The sequence below is a fragment of the Aphelocoma coerulescens genome, chromosome 12, assembly GCF_041296385.1.
Source record: "Aphelocoma coerulescens isolate FSJ_1873_10779 chromosome 12, UR_Acoe_1.0, whole genome shotgun sequence".
In the NCBI taxonomy this organism is placed as follows: Eukaryota; Metazoa; Chordata; class Aves; order Passeriformes; family Corvidae; genus Aphelocoma; species Aphelocoma coerulescens.
In genome coordinates this window covers 3,499,272-3,520,107 of record NC_091026.1, presented here as the reverse complement: position 1 = coordinate 3,520,107, position 20,836 = coordinate 3,499,272, and the positions used below count along the sequence as shown (strand labels likewise).

Below are 20,836 nucleotides of genomic sequence, written 5' to 3'. Positions count from 1 at the left end.
GTGGTTCTGCACAGGGACTCACTGCTGACAAGAGCCATGGCAGAAGGGAAGCAGGAGGCCCCTGATGCCAGAGAGCCAGGTGAGGGCAAAGCAGCCCTCCCGCAGGCTGGCACAGGGGCTGTCGGGGCAGCCAGCGTGGGGCCCGGAGCGGAGGCAGGGGGAGGCAGGAGCTGCCCAGCCATGCTGGGGCTGGGAGCCTCCTTCCTCCCCAAGGGGGGCCCAGCCGGGCCAGGGGGCAGCTGTGGGGACACCCGTGCCCGCGCTGTCCCCTGCTCCCCAAGGCCTCCAGGCCTGCCCATCAGCCAGGCAGGCAGGGCCAGAGCAGCCCTTGGGGCCGATGCTGCGGGCTAAGAGCCCCGCAGAGGTGCCCGGTGCCATTGGCTCTGTCCCCTGCAGCATGCCTGCTGTGCCGCCGCGCAGAGGCTGACCCGGACATCTGCGGCGACAAATGGGAGAAGCACGGGCTCTGTGCCCACGTCTTCTGCCTGGTGAGCTGCGCTGAGCCTCTCTCCAGCACTGCAGTGGGCAGCCCCTGCCACTCTCTCCTCATCAGCTCCCTGCCTTTGCCACAGAATTTCGCCAGCCTCATTTTTCAACAAGACAGTGATCGGATTGGACTCAAGGGGTTTCGCCCTCGCGATATCCAACTTGCAGTCAGCCGGGCGGCTCAGCAGGTGAGAGCCTGACAAGAGCAGGGAGGCTTGTGCCAGGCGAGGTTTGCCAGGGCTTAGCCCAGACCCCACAAAAGAAAGGCCGGCCCTTCCCACCAGCTGTGGGACAAAAGTCTGGCTCCCAGCAGCTCCACAGAGGCTCTGGCACAGGAGCCTCTTCCTCCAGGCGGGTCTGTGGGCTGAGACCCAGCAGCGGCCACAGTCCTGCGCCCTGCCCGGAGCCGTGGGGCTGCCTGGGGAGGCCCGAGGCTGCCTCTGATGGGGCTGCTTGGCTCTTTCCAGCACTGCTGCGTCTGTGGGGAGACTGGGGCCACCATCATGTGCTGTCACAAAGACTGCGACAGATGGTTCCACCTGCCCTGTGCCAAGGAGGGTCACTGTGTGACTAACTACATAACCCCATACAGGTACGTCCTCTCCCGTTCTGGCCACCCCTGCAGAAGGACCCAGCACGTCTCACTTTGCCCATCCCTTTTCCCCCAGGGCCTACTGCCCTGAGCACTCCCCAGAACAGGATGTGACGGTGATTCCGGAGCCGGGCACCGAATGCCCCATCTGCATGGAGCCTGTGGAGGAGAGAAAGAGCTACACAACACTGGTGTGCCCAGCGTGCAAAAGGGCCTGGTTCCACAGGGACTGCATCCAGGTAGGAGCCATTCCCGCAGCCCCGGGGCACAGCAGGTGCTCAGCAGCACCAGGGCCTTGCTCACACTGCTGCTGTTTGCCCTGCAGGGACAGGCCTTGCGCGCTGGTGCATTGTACTTCCAGTGCCCCCTCTGCAGAGACGATGATGAGTTTCTTGTCCAAATGTTCATCATGGGGATCCGAATCCCCTTCAGGTCGGTGTCCTTCTGCCTGGCTCACAACACAGGAGGGGGCAGCTGCTGTGCCAGGGCCTGCCCCCGCAGTCCTGGCCCTGCCCTGTCCCGTGAGTTTGGGCTTCAGCTTCACGCAAGACTTGGAAAAGCACTGGAGGAAGAGCAGGGACAGCCTGTACCTCCAGGATGGTGGAGCAGCACGAGCTCATCGGCTTCTCCTTTCCTCATCAGAGAGCCAACATGGGAGGACAACGATGCCTTTGCAGAATTAGGAGACAGGCACAGCCAGTGCAATGCCAGGAAGTGCCTTTATCCAGGAGGCAGGGAGGAGGCAGAGGAAGAGGGGTAAGTTGGGCAGCTGCACCCCAGGGCTCTGCAGGGAACCTGTGTCTTGGCAAGGGCTCGAAGCAGAAGGAGCCAGAAGAAGAGCTCAGCCGGACAATCCCGAGCTGTGGACGCTTTGTCCTCAGTGCCATGAAACCATTTGTTTTCCCAGGCCCTGGGAACTGCTCCTGTGCTCCTCCTGTGCTGCTGAGGGCACCCACAGGCGCTGCTCTGGCCTCAGAAACGACACACCCAGCTGGGAGTGCGACAGCTGTGCTGATCTGGGCACAGGTATGAGGCAACGCAGCTGCGTGGCCCTGGGCTGGGGTCAGTGCCAAGGCTGGGCTTGGCAGAGCCTGTCCGCTCCTGGAGGGCTGGGGGCACCGCACTGGCCTGGCCTGGCCCAGGCCTGCTGGGCCCCTCTCATTCCTTCTTCCCCTTACAGCCCCCAGGGATGAGCCGGAGCTCTATGCCCCCAGGGATGAACTGGAGCTCAATGTCCCCAGCCTGGCTGGACAGTCAGGATTGGAACCTTCCCATGGATTGGAGCCTTCCCATGGCTCTGCACAATCCGAGGCCATCAGCCCCAACTCTGGCATCCTGGCACCATCGGGTGTGCCTCCCCTGTCTCCATCTCCAGAGACCAGCAAACGCAGCAGCGTCCAACATGCACCAATGGGGCAGCTGCTGCAATCTTCCTCGCTGGAGAGCAGCAGCCCCTGCATGGAGAGTGAGGTGACATCAAGGTCATCAGACACCAGCCATTCCAGAAGCTCTGGGTCTGACCGCAGGCGAAATCGCTCTCGCCGGCAAAGCTGGGCCTCAAATCCACCTGTCCGATCGAGGAGTCGCCGTGACAGGAGCCAGAGCACAGCACCAAGGGCTGAGAGGCCCAGGCACAGAAGGACACCATCGGAGACATCCCCCAGACGCAGCCGCTCCCGCCAGCGACGTCGGGCCTCAAATCCACCTGCCCGGTCGAGGAGTCGCCGTGACAGGAGCCAGAGCACAGCACCAAGGGCTGAGAGGCCCAGGCACAGAAGGACACCATCGGAGACATCCCCCAGACGCAGCCGCACCCGCCAGCGACGTCGGGCCTCAAATCCACCGGTGCGGTCGAGGAGTCGCCGTGACAGGAGCCAGAGCACAGCACCAAGGGCTGAGACGCCCAGGCCAAGGGAGACAGCATCAGGGACATCCACCAGGAGCAACCGCTCCCGCCAGCGACGTCGGGCCTCAAATCCACCTGCCCGGTCGAGGAGTCGCCGTGACAGGAGCCAGAGCACAGCACCAAGGGCTGAGAGGCCCAGGCACAGAAGGACACCATCGGAGACATCCCCCAGACGCAGCCGCACCCGCCAGCGACGTCGGGCCTCAAATTCACCGGTGCGGTCGAGGAGTCGCCGTGACAGCAGCCGCAGGACAGCACCAAGGGCTGAGACGCCCAGGCGTAGGGTGACATTGTCGGAGACATCCACCAGGAGCAACCGCTCCCGCCAGCGACGTCGGGCCTCAACTCAGGCCTCGAAAAGCAGCATGTAGTGTCATCTTTTCTTTCTAGTCCGTCTGCTCTCTGCCGTAAGTGAAGGTGAGGAAGCTCAATACAGGGACCTTGAGATTTGCAGGTCTCTGAGAAAAGTGTATTAACTCTTGACATTGCTATTGGCAGGAATCTGTGCTAAATACCTGATTTCTATGTTACCACCTATTAAGTGAAAAGTCACTTAAGGGGGTGGCTAATTAAAAAGGACACTTGCTCCTGCCTTTAGACTCAAACCTCAGATGTTTCCCCACTGCTTCCCCTTGATAGTGAACCACTCCTTAATGGGCTTGGATACGTTTAGGGAGACAGAAGAGCAAGGTGGCTCTTAGGGAAGCTGTCTTTGGAAAGGACATGTGCTGTGTTGCTATCCTTGAACAATCTGATTTCAGGAAAGCCAAAAGGAAGAAGAAAGAAGAGAGTGAGACACTGCCTCAAGTGTCTGAAGAAATCTATTACGACATTGCTGCTGATTTAAAAGACTTGTTTGGACCTTCAAAGAACAAACCAGAAAACACTGAGGACATACCCTTGGGACAAAGAGGATGCGCAGGACTCTGTCCCAGCTGACCATCTGGGACCTTTGCCTGCGAACGACGTAGCTCAGGAGTCGAGTGCTTTCACTTTTCCTTCTTCGGAGACACACAGGAGTCGGGCATGAAAGAAGGTAACAGCAGAACCCTTCTAACGGTGCCATTCCTAGGAAGAGCTTAAGGCAGGCACTGCAGAGCAATACGGTGTAAAGAGGGTCTGGATCCAGGGGATTTTCAGCAGCAGAAGCCAGTAATTAGGCAGAAGCATTCTGATCTTCATTTCTACTTGCCAGGCTTGCGGTAGATTAAGGAGAGGTAACTCGTGCTTGCATCTCAGAGTTCTGAAAGGCGGGCTTTGAGAGAGAAGGCAGTGGGGTCTTTGCAGAGTGGTGAAAAAGCTTGTTGTCATCCCCTAAATTTCTCAAACAGGGAAAAAGGTGACACACCAGTCCTGGCAAGTTTCATAGAACCCAACCAGATTGCAAAGAAAATGTGTGTTAATGTAGAGTGAAGAGCAAAATCCTGGAGCTGACCCCAAGATTCAAGAATATTTTATTAGTTACTGAATTCTATTCTTGGACCTTTAGAGAATGGAAGCTGAATGACACATCATCATTGGCATGTCCTAACCTCAGATAAAATGAGGCCTTATGAAATGAAGATGAAACAATATTAAATCAAGTCACAGTCTTGTAGGAAAGAAAAGAAACTGTGCAAAGTTACCCAAAAGATTAAAAAACCCAAGGTGCTTTGTGTGCAACAGCACAAAGCAACAAGCCCCCCACACTTCTGCTGAATTCAGAAGGTAGTTAGTGTCTTCTGAATGCAGCGATCAAGGTTTAGGAATACGTGGGAGATGCCTAGAACAAAGGGGAAAATACTGGAGCAGAGATTTAGCTCAGAAAATCTGAGGGGAGAAGATTCTGTCCTTCCTAAATCTGCCTTCTCCAGTGTAAGTATTTCACTTGAAAGGAAGGACTTTTCCTGGCAAGTAGAGGAATAACCTGGTTTTGGCTTTTTTTTCTTTTTTGGTGCTGTTATATTGCAGAGCCTTACATACTGGGACCAATAAAACCGGTAAAAGTCACGTGGCAAGAGGATCCACGTTTCCAAGACAGCAGTTCTGAGAGTGATGATGAGCCTGAGCCATCAGAAATTGGAAAGGACCGAGAAATGCAAGTTCCATTTGTATTGGTTCTCTCCTTGGTTGTCGTAGTTGGATGCTGTGGGCATATTAAGAGCAGCACTCAGGAAATGGGAAACGGACGTTGCACACCTCTGAGCAGTGAAAGTCATCTTGGACAAACCGTTTGTGCTGCACAGAGTCAAAACTCCCAGCAGCCCCTTTGATGTGAAGTTGAATATGAAGAGAGAGAAGTTGAGCACAAGAAATTAACTGGGTCGTTTTGGGTTGACCAAACCCAATCTGAGTTTGGCCAAAAGCCAAAGACACAGTCAGTTTTCTTTTAAAAAGTGGGGGTTTTTATAGAAGGCTCTGTTTGGTTACTGTGGAGTAAAGCTCTTCAATGTTTACCGTTTCTCTGAAGCGCTGCAGCTTTAACTCATGTTCATGGAATTTGGTAGTGCCTTTTAGGATGCTAAAATCCCTTTGTACTTGTCCAGGTTTCTTTCTTTACCCCACACGGAAAGTGCTAGAGTTTTCTTCCTCTCCAAAGATGATGAACGCCTAAGAGGTACAACTGAACTTATTCACCCCTTTTGTGTTTTTTTCCTTTTAAACTCTTACTGGAATTCAGTGAGGAAAAAATGCTGCCCGCTTATGAATGGTTTGTAGTCAACATTTGCCACCCTTACTTGGGGTCTAGGTTGTGGTAGCAGCCCGTGAGGAAGTCCTGGCAAAATAAAGGCTGAGCAGCTGTCTGGCTTTCTTGTCTTTCAGATAATTGCCTAGTAAATATCTGGACTTTTGGAGATTACCAAAAAAATAGTCACTGGACAAGTTGCCTAGACATTTTGGATCCTTTTCAGCATATATATAATCTTAGTGCTCTGTAGTCTTCCAGCCTATCTGATTTACAGCGCGTGTTAAAATGGAGATCTCAGTCCTTAGCCAGCATCAGTTTTCATCCTGGTGTTGAGCTTTTACTGGAGCAGCTGCTATTTCACTGCAATCTAGATTTCAGCATGTTCAGGAGAACTGCTGCTGCCTTTCATTCTTCGTAGTACACGAGGCTGTAACACAGAACATTTCTGTTGGAGCCCACGTGTGGTGGTGGGGGGAAGAGAATAGGAAGGATGCGAAGAATAGGGCTGCTGACTTTATTGCTGTGTTGCTCATGAGTGATCCAAGCAGCAGCAGCAGCAGAAGTGTTTAACCCTTATAATTGGTTCTTTGTTTTGTGCAGAAGGCCCAAAGTTATTTTGTAGATCTGTAGAGCTCAGTGAAGAAAAAGAGGATTGGGAAGACAGACGTAGATTATTGCTTGAGGTGAGTGTGAAACGTCCGTTCCCTGGTAACTGTGGCTGAAAGCTGAGCATGAGGAGGGAACAGGGCTATGAATCTGCATGAGAAATTAATTCAGGACCTCAACAAGAGCCTGAAACTTTGTAATTACCAGAGAACAAAAGTGGTTTAGTATACTGGTGTGTATAACATCAGGTTGTGACGTCACTCAGGTAAACCACTAAATCTCTGCACGTTACAGGACAGGACCAGCGACTTAACTGTACATAAAGAAAGTGTTCAAGAGAAAGAGTGAATTTAGAGACTTCTCCTAATAGTGGATTCAGAAACTTCTAATAATAATACGTTGGATTTTCACTATTTTCAGGAATGCCGGAAGAAGCATAAGGACGCCAAAAGAAAAGTGAAAGCAAACCAATAAAGCTTCTTTTACTGATGAGAAGTGTGTCATGTTTCTTCCTTGAAGAAGTTGCCAAACAATGTTACTTTGGAAATCCTTTCCAAGATCTAATAGGAAAAACTATTGGCCAACACTGTCAGCCTGTGTTTCTGAACAGGTATACATGTCCTGTGTCAATTCAAGGTTTGTACCAGGGGTTGGGGTTTTCTGTGTGTAGGGCTTCAATGTCAGTTGCTTCTCGGCCGGACTTTTGATAATTAGATCATGTAACGAAGACAACATTTTACTGTGTCCTCCTGTCCAGTGCTGCACAGGGTTGGGAAAGAGCAGGTAGCTCTGTGTCTATACATAACTTGCAGGGGCAGCACAGGAGCAGCTCCCAGGGCCTGGGGAACAAGGAGGTTCATGGCGCCGAGGACAAAGTGTCCAGAGCTCGGCATTGTCCGGCTGAGCTCTTCTGGTTCCTTCTGCTTCCAGCCCTTGCCGAGACACGGGTTCACTACAGACCCCGGGGTGCCACTTCCCAACTTAGCCCTCTTCCTCTGCCTCCTCCCTGCCTCCTGGATAAAGGCACTCCCTGGCATTGCACCAGCTGTGCCTCCCTCCTAGTTCAGTGAAGGCATCCTTGTCCTCCCAAGGTGCCTCTCCCATGGAGACAGGAAAATTGATGAACTCCCCCTGCCCCGGCATCAGGCTATTACCGCAGGCCTGGTTCCTACGGTATAGCACCGTGTCCCGCAGCCATAGGGAGGAGGAGGAGGAGAAGATCCAGCAGGCAGGAGTTGTGCAGCAAGATTGATTTATTTAATTATTTTACAAACTCTTTTATAGACTTTTTTCTTCATAGACTAATTGGACAAAGGGCCAGCCACCCCTTGGGGGTGATTGGCTAAAATCCTAAAATATCCATTGTCAAAATATTTTTCTACTATACCATAAACAAGACTTTTCAAGGTTGCAGGTGGCTTGGTTGTTTACATTCCCTGCTACCTCTTCTGTGAGAGAGAAAAGTCTCTCACGGACTTAGAAAATAACAAGAAAATCCTCGCTAGCAGCATTTTTGTATCTACAATTCCCCCTTTTTGTTTTATAAGATAACAACTCTACTATTAATGCCAAATAGAAATCTACATCAGTTATTAATTCTAAATATGTCCTTAAGGCTTTAACTATCTGACTCCATAACAAGAAATTTAAAGTTCAGTCTCTGCTTGTGGAAGGACCATCCCAGTCTCTGCTTGCAGAAGGACCATCTGCCTGATGGTTGACATCCTGGTCATCATCAGAAGAGCCATTAGGCTGATGCTCTACATTCTGGTCGCCATTTGGATGATTGGCGTTCTGGTCATCATTTGGAGGTTGCCTGTTCTGCCTCTGGTGCCGTAGGTCAGGGCGAACGCATTTTGAAGGTAGCCACTGTATCCCAGTATCTGTGGAAACGCAAGCATACCCACGACCCCAGACGATAAGCTCATGTGGGCCTTCCCACTGGTTAGTGAGTAAATTCCGCACCCAGACTTTTGCCTGGGGCAGTTGTCTGTCACCTGCAGACTGCAATGAGAAAAAATGATTCAGAATAACAGGATTATTTGAATTTTGTGGTACTGTAAGGTGATTAATGGTATACAAAGCTTTTGCTAGTCGGCTCTGTGGGGTTTCTCCATGCATTCCCCTTTTCTGTTTGTCCAAAACACGCTTCAAGGTACCATGAGCGCGTTCAACAATGGCTTGGCCAGTAGGAGAATGTGGGATACCAAAGGTATGGTCTACACCCCACAGGTGTAAAAACTGCCGCGTCTTCTCCGAGGCGTAGGCAGGACCATTATCGGTTTTCACAGAAGCTGGCACGCCCAGGACTGAGAAAGCCAATTTCCAATGGGCAATGACATCACGGCCCTTCTCTCCAGTGTGAGCAGTAGCCCACATAGCCAAGGAGAAAGTGTCAATAGACACGTGCACATATTTCAGCCGACCAAATTCTGGGATGTGAGTTACATCCGTTTGCCAAATCTGCAAGGCTTTCAGCCCTCTGGGGTTTACCCCCGCTGGCAAAGGCGCAGCAAGTCCATGACAGTCAGCACAAGCGCTGACAATGTCGCGCGCCTCGGTTGGCGTTAAATGAAACTGCTTCTGCAGGGTATGTGCACTTTGATGGAAGAAACCGTGCGATGCCTTGGCTTGTGCAATTTTGTCAGGCTGAGGCCCTACCCATGCAGGGTTTGCCAGCATGTCAGCCCTGGCATTGCCTTCCGTTAGAAACCCTGGTAAATTGGTGTGGCTTCGAATGTGCAGAATGTAATACGGATGCACTCGAGCCCGAATTGCAGACCACAAGGTTTGCAACAGCGAAAACAGAGCCGCATTATTCACCTCCTTCAGAAGGGAACAATCTAAGTGTTGGGTGATCTCTGCTACATAAGCAGAGTCAGTAACCAAATTCAAAGGTTCCTGTGAGAATCGCTGAAAAGCCATGGTAACAGCCCTTAGTTCAACTAACTGAGCAGAGTCTGACTCGGATTGGTGTGTTAATGAACCACCTCAAAGGCAGCGTAGGATACTGTGCGCTCTTACACACAGTGACCCCTGCTAAAATTTGTCCCAATCCGTACGCCCCAAGCTGCCAACACATCCCGTCCCCAAAGGTTACAGGAAGTGGTAGTAACATAAGGCCTAATTGTAGCTGTGTGTCCCTCTGAATCCTTCACCACCACAGGCCGTTCACTTAAATAGCTCTGTGTGGTTCCTCCTAATCCTGCGATGGCCGATCCCACCGGGGCTAAAGGCCATGAGGGAGGCCACGCAGAGAAGGAGATGACAGTTACATCAGCACCCGTATCAATCAAACCTCGAAGCTGAATCCGGGGTGGTTGGGCGCTTGGCAGGACCAGGGTACATGTCATCTGTGGCCTTTGGTCAGAGATGTCTGCAGTCCAGAAGGCCTGCGGAAGTCCCGTAGATCCACTGCCGTTATCTTCCTGAGTTTGTTCTACCCTGGGGACACAAGACTTAAAAGGCATTAATTTAGCAAGGCAGGTCTTTTCAGGAATAGTGACAGGGGGTTTTTGCGTGGAGACCATAGCGCAAATCTGGCCTTTAAAGTCAGCATCAATAACTCCTGAGTGCACTAAGATTCCTTGATGGGCAACATCAGGTTTTCCCACCAGCATCGCACTGGATCCCTGGGCTAAGGGTCCATATGCATCCAAGGGAACCTTATAAATACCGCTAGAGTCTAAGACGACTGTGGCTGCGGTGTGGACGTCAAACCCGTCTGATCCGTGGGTGCCGTCTGATCCCTGGGTGCTGTCTCTAGGGTGGCTGGGTAGGCCTGTGCCTGTACCTGTGCCACTCTCTGGGGGAGCGACTGCATCGGAGAGCAATTCCCCCTCCTTGCACCCCAGCGGAAGTTTCCCGACAAAGGCCGACCATCGGCATGAGTCCGGGATCTACAGTAGCCCGTACAATGGCCTGGCCTGCCACACCTCTTGCACTGGGGGATCGGTGTGTTCTCTTTTTGGCTCGGCTTAGGCCGCTTCCGTTTCTTCACCTGTTTTGGTGGCTTTGGTTCACGACCAGAAGATGCGTGAACAGGCTGCAGGAACGCAGCCAAGGCAGACCTTTTCTGGTTCCCAGATCCCACCTTAGCACAGGCCTCGACCATGTCTGTTACCTCAGGGTCCCCTGGTAAGGCATCTATGATTTTTCTGCACTCCTCGTTTGCGTTATCTCTCACTAACTGCCTTAACAACATCTGTCTTAACCCGTCATCCTCAACCTGCTTCTCAAGAGAAGCAGCGACTTTCTCTACAAAAGAGAGGAATGACTCTGATTTGCCTTGAACTATTTCAGTGTATCGCTTTCTGGGCGCAGACAACTCTATGGTTTTCAACAGGGCAGCCATGCCGACCTGTTGAGCTTGCTGCAGGATGCTAGAGGGCAAATTACCCTGTAGACTGGGATCAGAGAAGGGACCAGTCCCCATCAAAGCATCCACTCCTGCTGTCTGTCTAGGATCAGCAGCAGGGAGCTGCATATTTGCTAATGCAGTCTTGCCGGCCAGCTTTCTCCAGGTTTTCTCAAAAACTGTAAATTGTACAGGTTGAAATAGAATTTGACCTAAGTGTCTGATATCAAATGGAGAAAGCAAATCTGTATTTATCACCCTTATTATCTGCATAACCTCAGCAGAACCTAGCCCATATTGTGCCACCTTGGATTGGAGGTCCTGGGCAACTTTCCAGGCAATTACCTCATGCTTGTCATGCTCCCCTGAATCTGGGAGAGCCTTATACACTGGGAAAGCTTGGATCTCCCCTTTAGGGGAAGCACTACCATCCTGAACTTCTGGCACCGCCTGTGGATGGAGCGTAACAGCTCCCCGGTTACCCCCAGAATCCTCAGATCTATATGGCATTCCAAGGATTTTTAATGACCTCCAGTCACCCTCCTCCAATGCTCGCATCTTAAGGGACTCTAAGAAGCGATTATAATGCGTCGGACGCACTGTTACTGTGCAGTCCTGAAAGGTCCAGGGGCGAGACCGGCGCAGCCTTTTTCTTCGCCGCGCGGCTACAGCCGCCTGACGACCTGGGGCCAGCACCTCATCTGCCTCACTGCCTGACGAGGAATCATCAGGCAAAGGCAACTTTGGGGTGCTGGGAGTGAACAGAAATTTACGTGGAGGGGCACTTTGGCTAAGTTCGCTAGAGGCAGAACAGACAGGACAGACTGCAGCTGGCTGCGCGGCAGTTTTTGCACCAGTTTCTATACGGGAGGCCGTCTCGGCCAGCCCCGACCGAACTGGTACTGGAACTGCTGCCGCTGTCTCTGAGGCTACAGCTGCTCTCGGCGCCGCCGCCTCTGGCACAGCAGCTGCGTTCGGCGCGGTCGCCGCTGCCGCTGCTGTTTCGCGCTCCCCAGCCGCGCTCGGCGCTGCCGCCACCGGCCCGTTCTCGGGGGTCGCTCTGGGCGCTTCCCCCCCTGCCCGCTGCTCCGCAGCCGCCGTCTCTGGCCGCGTCTCCGCAGCCGCGTCCGGGTTTTCCCGCGGCTGCGCCGCTTCTGGGTTCGCCGCCGGCCGCGCCGTTTCTCGGCTCGGAGCCGCGTCTCCCGCAGATGGCGGGGGGGGGCGCGGGCGGCGCTGGTTCGGGCATTCGCCGATCTAGCAGGGTGAGGAGCTCCTCCATCCTTCGGGATAGGTTTGGCAGCTCCATCAGAAAAGGCAAATGCTGCATTAAAAGGTCGATGGCTCGGTTCTGCGACTGCGCAGAACAGTCCAGCGCCAGGGAGGGCAGCGGACCACACCCAGGGAGTCCCGGGGCAGGCACGCCCGGCGCTACGCCGGCTAAGAAGTTAGATCCAGGTCCATACGGAACCGAGCTAGGAGCCTCTCTGGGCATCCAAGTGGCTAAGCCGCTGATCTGAGGCCCTGGATAAGCCGTGGCCGCTGCCCAGCCGAACGGCAAGGCAGGCTGTGCGCCCTCCTGCTGCCTTGACCCCACCGCCTCTGGCGGCGCGGGGTCCCTGGGGGCTGTGGAGTCCTGCGATTGTGCAGGGTGAGCCGGCGCAAGCTCTGCCTGTGGAGCCGGGGGGGGTTTTCTGAATCCATTATCATTTTCCCCGGAAACCCAGTCAACGGGGCCCCCCTCGGACATTCCTCCGTCACTCATCACCGAGATAGGCGAGCCAGCCCTGCTATCACAGTCAAGGTCTGTCAGCAGGATAAATAATGAACGCCAGGTTTTGTATAATTCTAACGCTGCTGAGTCCCCAGTCGGGAGCTCCTGTCGGACAGCGCATCCGAGTTCCTGCCATAAGGCAAAGTCCAGGGCAGTATCTCTGTCCATGGAAATCCCTTTTAAAGTAGCCCAGTCTAATAATTCCCGAACTGAGTTTTCAGGAATGGAGGTGCGCAATATGCTAAACACACCTTTCCAGACCAGCATCGCAGCTTCGGTTTGTGAGCCGCTGTTTGCCATTTCTCAGTTCTGTCGGACCTCCCGGTCCCGGGGGACAAAGGAGAACAGCGTACCTCTAGAGGAATTCGGCTCGGCTCGCAGCAGCAGGACACGTCAGAGAGTGCAGATCACGTCGGGCAGCACCAAATATTACCGCAGGCCTGGTTCCTACGGTATAGCACCGTGTCCCGCAGCCATAGGGAGGAGGAGGAGGAGAAGATCCAGCAGGCAGGAGTTGTGCAGCAAGATTGATTTATTTAATTATTTTACAAACTCTTTTATAGACTTTTTTCTTCATAGACTAATTGGACAAAGGGCCAGCCACCCCTTGGGGGTGATTGGCTAAAATCCTAAAACATCCATTGTCAAAATATTTTTCTACTATACCATAAACAAGACTTTTCAAGGTTGCAGGTGGCTTGGTTGTTTACATTCCCTGCTACCTCTTCTGTGAGAGAGAAAAGTCTCTCACGGACTTAGAAAATAACAAGAAAATCCTCGCTAGCAGCATTTTTGTATCTACATCAGGCAGGTGCAGGGTGTCCCTGCTCGTCACCCCTTGCTTTCCAGGGGTCCCGCTGATTGTTCTAGAAGCCATTGATCTGGATTTTCCAGGAGCATGCCTGCAAAGACATGAATGAGAAAAGGCCAAAAGAACGGTTTGTGCTTCTCTTCTAGCTGTTTTTTTCAATTTATTTATTTGCTAGTAGGAAGGCATGGACCAAACTGGCAAAAGTGCCTTTCATGTGGGAAAAGCATCCTCCTGCATTTGACTTCTGAGTCGAGGACTGGTTCAAGCTCTCCAGTCAGCTGCACGCAGAAAACTCCCACTGAATTCTCTGGGTTTCCATCAGAGTCAGTGTAAAAGCTGACGTTTCTCAGGAGCTTAACACTAACTTTTCCATTTAATACTAAATGTCAAAGTTGTTAGTTCATAGGGTGACAGGATAATTGAGGTTGGGAGCCACGTGTGGTGGTCTCCAGTTTTATCTCCTGTTCCCAACACTGATCAGCAAGAGCATCAAATCAGGTTCCTCTGGGATTTCTCCAGACAGGTGTCAGGGAAAACGTCGCTCCACCTGGGGCAGCTTTTGAATCTGTCCAGTGCAAGAGAGCCCACAAGCTCTCTGGGCAGCCGACTGCCAGGGGCAGGAGCCCTGGAGTGGCACTGCCTGAACAGCCCCTTTCTGCCAACAGTGCCACCCTCGATGGCTGCCCCAGGGCCTGGCATCTGACCCTGCACTTGCTGCAGGAGCCCCTGCCCTGGTTGGGCTCTGACCAAAGGCTCGGACCCATCTCAGAACCTCGGTTCCCAAGGGGGCAGCCTCAAATGGGTGGCGTGGGACTGAGGCCATCGCTGCCCCCATTTTGGGTGCACGTTGCTGATGTCAGAGTGGCCATTGTGACCCGTGCGACCAAGGCCACAAGAGGGAACGCTGAGCTCAGGCCAGCGTGTGTCAGTGCGACCTGACAACGGGAGGGGAAGGTAGGACAGGGACAGGGCTGCCCAGGGGCCAGAGGGGCCCCACACCTCGGGGCTCTGGGCCTGTGCTGCAGGCTCACCTGCCTCTTCCTTCCCAGACACAGCAGAGGAACATCCACGGGAGACAGCAGTGTTCCTCGACGCTGTGACAGGAGGAGAAGGCGGACTGGAGCAGGGCTCACGCAGGGCTCACCAGGGAGTAGTGCCCTCGTGGCTCTGGGCCTGTTCTACAAACTCCCCACACTCTTCTTTCTCCCACAAAAGGAGAGGACGAGCCCCTGGAGAAGACCGCGGTGTTTCTGCACAGGGACTCACTGCTGACAAGAGCCATGGCAGAAGGGAAGCAGGAGGCCCCTGATGCCAGAGAGCCAGGTGAGGGCAAAGCAGCCCTCCCGCAGGCTGGCACAGGGGCTGTCGGGGCAGCCAGCGTGGGGCCCGGAGCGGAGGCAGGGGGAGGCAGGAGCTGCCCAGCCATGCTGGGGCTGGGAGCCTCCTTCCTCCCCAAGGGGGGCCCAGCCGGGCCAGGGGGCAGCTGTGGGGACACCCGTGCCCGCGCTGTCCCCTGCTCCCCAAGGCCTCCAGGCCTGCCCATCAGCCAGGCAGGCAGGGCCAGAGCAGCCCTTGGGGCCGATGCTGCGGGCTAAGAGCCCCGCAGAGGTGCCCGGTGCCATTGGCTCTGTCCCCTGCAGCATGCCTGCTGTGCCGCCGCGCAGAGGCTGACCCGGACATCTGCGGCGACAAATGGGAGAAGCACGGGCTCTGTGCCCACGTCTTCTGCCTGGTGAGCTGCGCTGAGCCTCTCTCCAGCACTGCAGTGGGCAGCCCCTGCCACTCTCTCCTCATCAGCTCCCTGCCTTTGCCACAGAATTTCGCCAGCCTCATTTTTCAACAAGACAGTGATCGGATTGGACTCAAGGGGTTTCGCCCTCGCGATATCCAACTTGCAGTCAGCCGGGCGGCTCAGCAGGTGAGAGCCTGACAAGAGCAGGGAGGCTTGTGCCAGGCGAGGTTTGCCAGGGCTTAGCCCAGACCCCACAAAAGAAAGGCCGGCCCTTCCCACCAGCTGTGGGACAAAAGTCTGGCTCCCAGCAGCTCCACAGAGGCTCTGGCACAGGAGCCTCTTCCTCCAGGCGGGTCTGTGGGCTGAGACCCAGCAGCGGCCACAGTCCTGCGCCCTGCCCGGAGCCGTGGGGCTGCCTGGGGAGGCCCGAGGCTGCCTCTGATGGGGCTGCTTGGCTCTTTCCAGCACTGCTGCGTCTGTGGGGAGACTGGGGCCACCATCATGTGCTGTCACGAAGACTGCGACAGATGGTTCCACCTGCCCTGTGCCAAGGAGGGTCACTGTGTGACTAACTACATAACCCCATACAGGTACGTCCTCTCCCGTTCTGGCCACCCCTGCAGAAGGACCCAGCACGTCTCACTTTGCCCATCCCTTTTCCCCCAGGTCCTACTGCCCTGAGCACTCCCCAGAACAGGATGCGACGGTGATTCCGGAGCCGGGCACCGAATGCCCCATCTGCATGGAGCCTGTGGAGGAGAGAAAGAGCTACACAACACTGGTGTGCCCAGCGTGCAAAAGGGCCTGGTTCCACAGGGACTGCATCCAGGTAGGAGCCATTCCCGCAGCCCCGGGGCACAGCAGGTGCTCAGCAGCACCAGGGCCTTGCTCACACTGCTGCTGTTTGCCCTGCAGGGACAGGCCTTGCGCGCTGGTGCATTGTACTTCCAGTGCCCCCTCTGCAGAGACGATGATGAGTTTCTTGTCCAAATGTTCATCATGGGGATCCGAATCCCCTTCAGGTCGGTGTCCTTCTGCCTGGCTCACAACACAGGAGGGGGCAGCTGCTGTGCCAGGGCCTGCCCCCGCAGTCCTGGCCCTGCCCTGTCCCGTGAGTTTGGGCTTCAGCTTCACGCAAGACTTGGAAAAGCACTGGAGGAAGAGCAGGGACAGCCTGTACCTCCAGGATGGTGGAGCAGCACGAGCTCATCGGCTTCTCCTTTCCTCATCAGAGAGCCAACATGGGAGGACAACGATGCCTTTGCAGAATTAGGAGACAGGCACAGCCAGTGCAATGCCAGGAAGTGCCTTTATCCAGGAGGCAGGGAGGAGGCAGAGGAAGAGGGGTAAGTTGGGCAGCTGCACCCCAGGGCTCTGCAGGGAACCTGTGTCTTGGCAAGGGCTCGAAGCAGAAGGAGCCAGAAGAAGAGCTCAGCCGGACAATCCCGAGCTGTGGACGCTTTGTCCTCAGTGCCATGAAACCATTTGTTTTCCCAGGCCCTGGGAACTGCTCCTGTGCTCCTCCTGTGCTGCTGAGGGCACCCACAGGCGCTGCTCTGGCCTCAGAAACGACACACCCAGCTGGGAGTGCGACAGCTGTGCTGATCTGGGCACAGGTATGAGGCAACGCAGCTGCGTGGCCCTGGGCTGGGGTCAGTGCCAAGGCTGGGCTTGGCAGAGCCTGTCCGCTCCTGGAGGGCTGGGGGCACCGCACTGGCCTGGCCTGGCCCAGGCCTGCTGGGCCCCTCTCATTCCTTCTTCCCCTTACAGCCCCCAGGGATGAGCCGGAGCTCTATGCCCCCAGGGATGAACTGGAGCTCAATGTCCCCAGCCTGGCTGGACAGTCAGGATTGGAACCTTCCCATGGATTGGAGCCTTCCCATGGCTCTGCACAATCCGAGGCCATCAGCCCCAACTCTGGCATCCTGGCACCATCGGGTGTGCCTCCCCTGTCTCCATCTCCAGAGACCAGCAAACGCAGCAGCGTCCAACATGCACCAATGGGGCAGCTGCTGCAATCTTCCTCGCTGGAGAGCAGCAGCCCCTGCATGGAGAGTGAGGTGACATCAAGGTCATCAGACACCAGCCATTCCAGAAGCTCTGGGTCTGACCGCAGGCGAAATCGCTCTCGCCGGCAAAGCTGGGCCTCAAATCCACCTGTCCGATCGAGGAGTCGCCGTGACAGGAGCCAGAGCACAGCACCAAGGGCTGAGACGCCCAGGCACAGAAGGACACCATCGGAGACATCCCCCAGATGCAGCCGCTCCCGCCAGCGACGTCGGGCCTCAAATCCACCTGCCCGGTCGAGGAGTCGCCGTGACAGGAGCCAGAGCACAGCACCAAGGGCTGAGAGGCCCAGGCACAGAAGGACACCATCGGAGACATCCCCCAGACGCAGCCGCACCCGCCAGCGACGTCGGGCCTCAAATCCACCGGTGCGGTCGAGGAGTCGCCGTGACAGGAGCCGCAGGACAGCACCAAGGGCTGAGACGCCCAGGCCAAGGGAGACAGCATCAGGGACATCCACCAGGAGCAACCGCTCCCGCCAGCGACGTCGGGCCTCAAATCCACCTGCCCGGTCGAGGAGTCGCCGTGACAGGAGCCAGAGCACAGCACCAAGGGCTGAGAGGCCCAGGCACAGAAGGACACCATCGGAGACATCCCCCAGACGCAGCCGCACCCGCCAGCGACGTCGGGCCTCAAATCCACCGGTGCGGTCGAGGAGTCGCCGTGACAGGAGCCGCAGGACAGCACCAAGGGCTGAGACGCCCAGGCCGAGGGAGACAGCATCAGGGACATCCACCAGGAGCAACCGCTCCCGCCAGCGACGTCGGGCCTCAAATCCACCGGTGCGGTCGAGGAGTCGCCGTGACAGGAGCCAGAGCACAGCACCAAGGGCTGAGAGGCCCAGGCACAGAAGGACACCATCGGAGACATCCCCCAGACGCAGCCGCACCCGCCAGCGACGTCGGGCCTCAAATCCACCGGTGCGGTCGAGGAGTCGCCGTGACAGGAGCCGCAGGACAGCACCAAGGGCTGAGACGCCCAGGCCAAGGGAGACAGCATCAGGGACATCCACCAGGAGCAACCGCTCCCGCCAGCGACGTCGGGCCTCAAATCCACCTGCCCGGTCGAGGAGTCGCCGTGACAGGAGCCAGAGCACAGCACCAAGGGCTGAGAGGCCCAGGCACAGAAGGACACCATCGGAGACATCCCCCAGACGCAGCCGCACCCGCCAGCGACGTCGGGCCTCAAATCCACCGGTGCGGTCGAGGAGTCGCCGTGACAGCAGCCGCAGGACAGCACCAAGGGCTGAGACGCCCAGGCGTAGGGTGACATTGTCGGAGACATCCACCAGGAGCAACCGCTCCCGCCAGCGACGTCGGGCCTCAACTCAGGCCTCGAAAAGCAGCATGTAGTGTCATCTTTTCTTTCTAGTCCGTCTGCTCTCTGCCGTAAGTGAAGGTGAGGAAGCTCAATACAGGGACCTTGAGATTTGCAGGTCTCTGAGAAAAGTGTATTAACTCTTGACATTGCTATTGGCAGGAATCTGTGCTAAATACCTGATTTCTATGTTACCACCTATTAAGTGAAAAGTCACTTAAGGGGGTGGCTAATTAAAAAGGACACTTGCTCCTGCCTTTAGACTCAAACCTCAGATGTTTCCCCACTGCTTCCCCTTGATAGTGAACCACTCCTTAATGGGCTTGGATACGTTTAGGGAGACAGAAGAGCAAGGTGGCTCTTAGGGAAGCTGTCTTTGGAAAGGACATGTGCTGTGTTGCTATCCTTGAACAATCTGATTTCAGGAAAGCCAAAAGGAAGAAGAAAGAAGAGAGTGAGACACTGCCTCAAGTGTCTGAAGAAATCTATTACGACATTGCTGCTGATTTAAAAGACTTGTTTGGACCTTCAAAGAACAAACCAGAAAACACTGAGGACATACCCTTGGGACAAAGAGGATGCGCAGGACTCTGTCCCAGCTGACCATCTGGGACCTTTGCCTGCGAACGACGTAGCTCAGGAGTCGAGTGCTTTCACTTTTCCTTCTTCGGAGACACACAGGAGTCGGGCATGAAAGAAGGTAACAGCAGAACCCTTCTAACGGTGCCATTCCTAGGAAGAGCTTAAGGCAGGCACTGCAGAGCAATACGGTGTAAAGAGGGTCTGGATCCAGGGGATTTTCAGCGGCAGAAGCCAGTAATTAGGCAGAAGCATTCTGATCTTCATTTCTACTTGCCAGGCTTGCGGTAGATTAAGGAGAGGTAACTCGTGCTTGCATCTCAGAGTTCTGAAAGGCGGGCTTTGAGAGAGAAGGCAGTGGGGTCTTTGCAGAGTGGTGAAAAAGCTTGTTGTCATCCCCTAAATTTCTCAAACAGGGAAAAAGGTGACACACCAGTCCTGGCAAGTTTCATAGAACCCAACCAGATTGCAAAGAAAATGTGTGTTAATGTAGAGTGAAGAGCAAAATCCTGGAGCTGACCCCAAGATTCAAGAATATTTTATTAGTTACTGAATTCTATTCTTGGACCTTTAGAGAATGGAAGCTGAATGACACATCATCATTGGCATGTCCTAACCTCAGATAAAATGAGGCCTTATGAAATGAAGATGAAACAATATTAAATCAAGTCACAGTCTTGTAGGAAAGAAAAGAAACTGTGCAAAGTTACCCAAAAGATTAAAAAACCCAAGGTGCTTTGTGTGCAACAGCACAAAGCAACAAGCCCCCCACACTTCTGCTGAATTCAGAAGGTAGTTAGTGTCTTCTGAATGCAGCGATCAAGGTTTAGGAATACGTGGGAGATGCCTAGAACAAAGGGGAAAATACTGGAGCAGAGATTTAGCTCAGAAAATCTGAGGGGAGAAGATTCTGTCCTTCCTAAATCTGCCTTCTCCAGTGTAAGTATTTCACTTGAAAGGAAGGACTTTTCCTGGCAAGTAGAGGAATAACCTGGTTTTGGCTTTTTTTTCTTTTTTGGTGCTGTTATATTGCAGAGCCTTACATACTGGGACCAATAAAACCGGTAAAAGTCACGTGGCAAGAGGATCCACGTTTCCAAGACAGCAGTTCTGAGAGTGATGATGAGCCTGAGCCATCAGAAATTGGAAAGGACCGAGAAATGCAAGTTCCATTTGTATTGGTTCTCTCCTTGGTTGTCGTAGTTGGATGCTGTGGGCATATTAAGAGCAGCACTCAGGAAATGGGAAACGGACGTTGCACACCTCTGAGCAGTGAAAGTCATCTTGGACAAACCGTTTGTGCTGCACAGAGTCAAAACTCCCAGCAGCCCCTTTGATGTGAAGTTGAATATGAAGAGAGAGAAGTTGAGCACAAGAAATTAACTGGGTCGTTTTGGGTTGACCAAACCCAATCTGAGTTTGGCCAAAAGCCAAAGACACAGTCAGTTTTCTTTTAAAAAGTGGGGGTTTTTATAGAAGGCTCTGTTTGGTTACTGTGGAGTAAAGCTCTTCAATGTTTACCGTTTCTCTGAAGCGCTGCAGCTTTAACTCATGTTCATGGAATTTGGTAGTGCCTTTTAGGATGCTAAAATCCCTTTGTACTTGTCCAGGTTTCTTTCTTTACCCCACACGGAAAGTGCTAGAGTTTTCTTCCTCTCCAAAGATGATGAACGCCTAAGAGGTACAACTGAACTTATTCACCCCTTTTGTATTTTTTTCCTTTTAAACTCTTACTGGAATTCAGTGAGGAAAAAATGCTGCCCGCTTATGAATGGTTTGTAGTCAACATTTGCCACCCTTACTTGGGGTCTAGGTTGTGGTAGCAGCCCGTGAGGAAGTCCTGGCAAAATAAAGGCTGAGCAGCTGTCTGGCTTTCTTGTCTTTCAGATAATTGCCTAGTAAATATCTGGACTTTTGGAGATTACCAAAAAAATAGTCACTGGA

General features: G+C 54.0%; 2 protein-coding genes across 2 annotated transcripts; both read left to right on the top strand.

Annotated features, from left to right (window-relative positions):
• The first annotated feature begins 36 nt into the window (after nucleotides 1-36).
• On the top strand, nucleotides 37-3,923 carry LOC138117758 (G2/M phase-specific E3 ubiquitin-protein ligase-like). Its single transcript, XM_069028314.1, has 10 exons — nucleotides 37-79; nucleotides 397-488; nucleotides 573-674; nucleotides 954-1,078; nucleotides 1,155-1,317; nucleotides 1,404-1,514; nucleotides 1,725-1,834; nucleotides 1,986-2,104; nucleotides 2,259-3,080; nucleotides 3,658-3,923. Exons 1-10 carry the CDS (start codon nucleotides 37-39, stop codon nucleotides 3,921-3,923), a joined length of 1,953 nt encoding a protein of 650 aa, XP_068884415.1.
• Nucleotides 3,924-14,477: 10,554 nt separating this feature from the next.
• On the top strand, nucleotides 14,478-18,916 carry LOC138117757 (G2/M phase-specific E3 ubiquitin-protein ligase-like). Its single transcript, XM_069028313.1, has 10 exons — nucleotides 14,478-14,520; nucleotides 14,838-14,929; nucleotides 15,014-15,115; nucleotides 15,395-15,519; nucleotides 15,596-15,758; nucleotides 15,845-15,955; nucleotides 16,166-16,275; nucleotides 16,427-16,545; nucleotides 16,700-17,521; nucleotides 18,651-18,916. Exons 1-10 carry the CDS (start codon nucleotides 14,478-14,480, stop codon nucleotides 18,914-18,916), a joined length of 1,953 nt encoding a protein of 650 aa, XP_068884414.1.
• The last annotated feature ends 1,920 nt before the right edge of the window (nucleotides 18,917-20,836 follow it).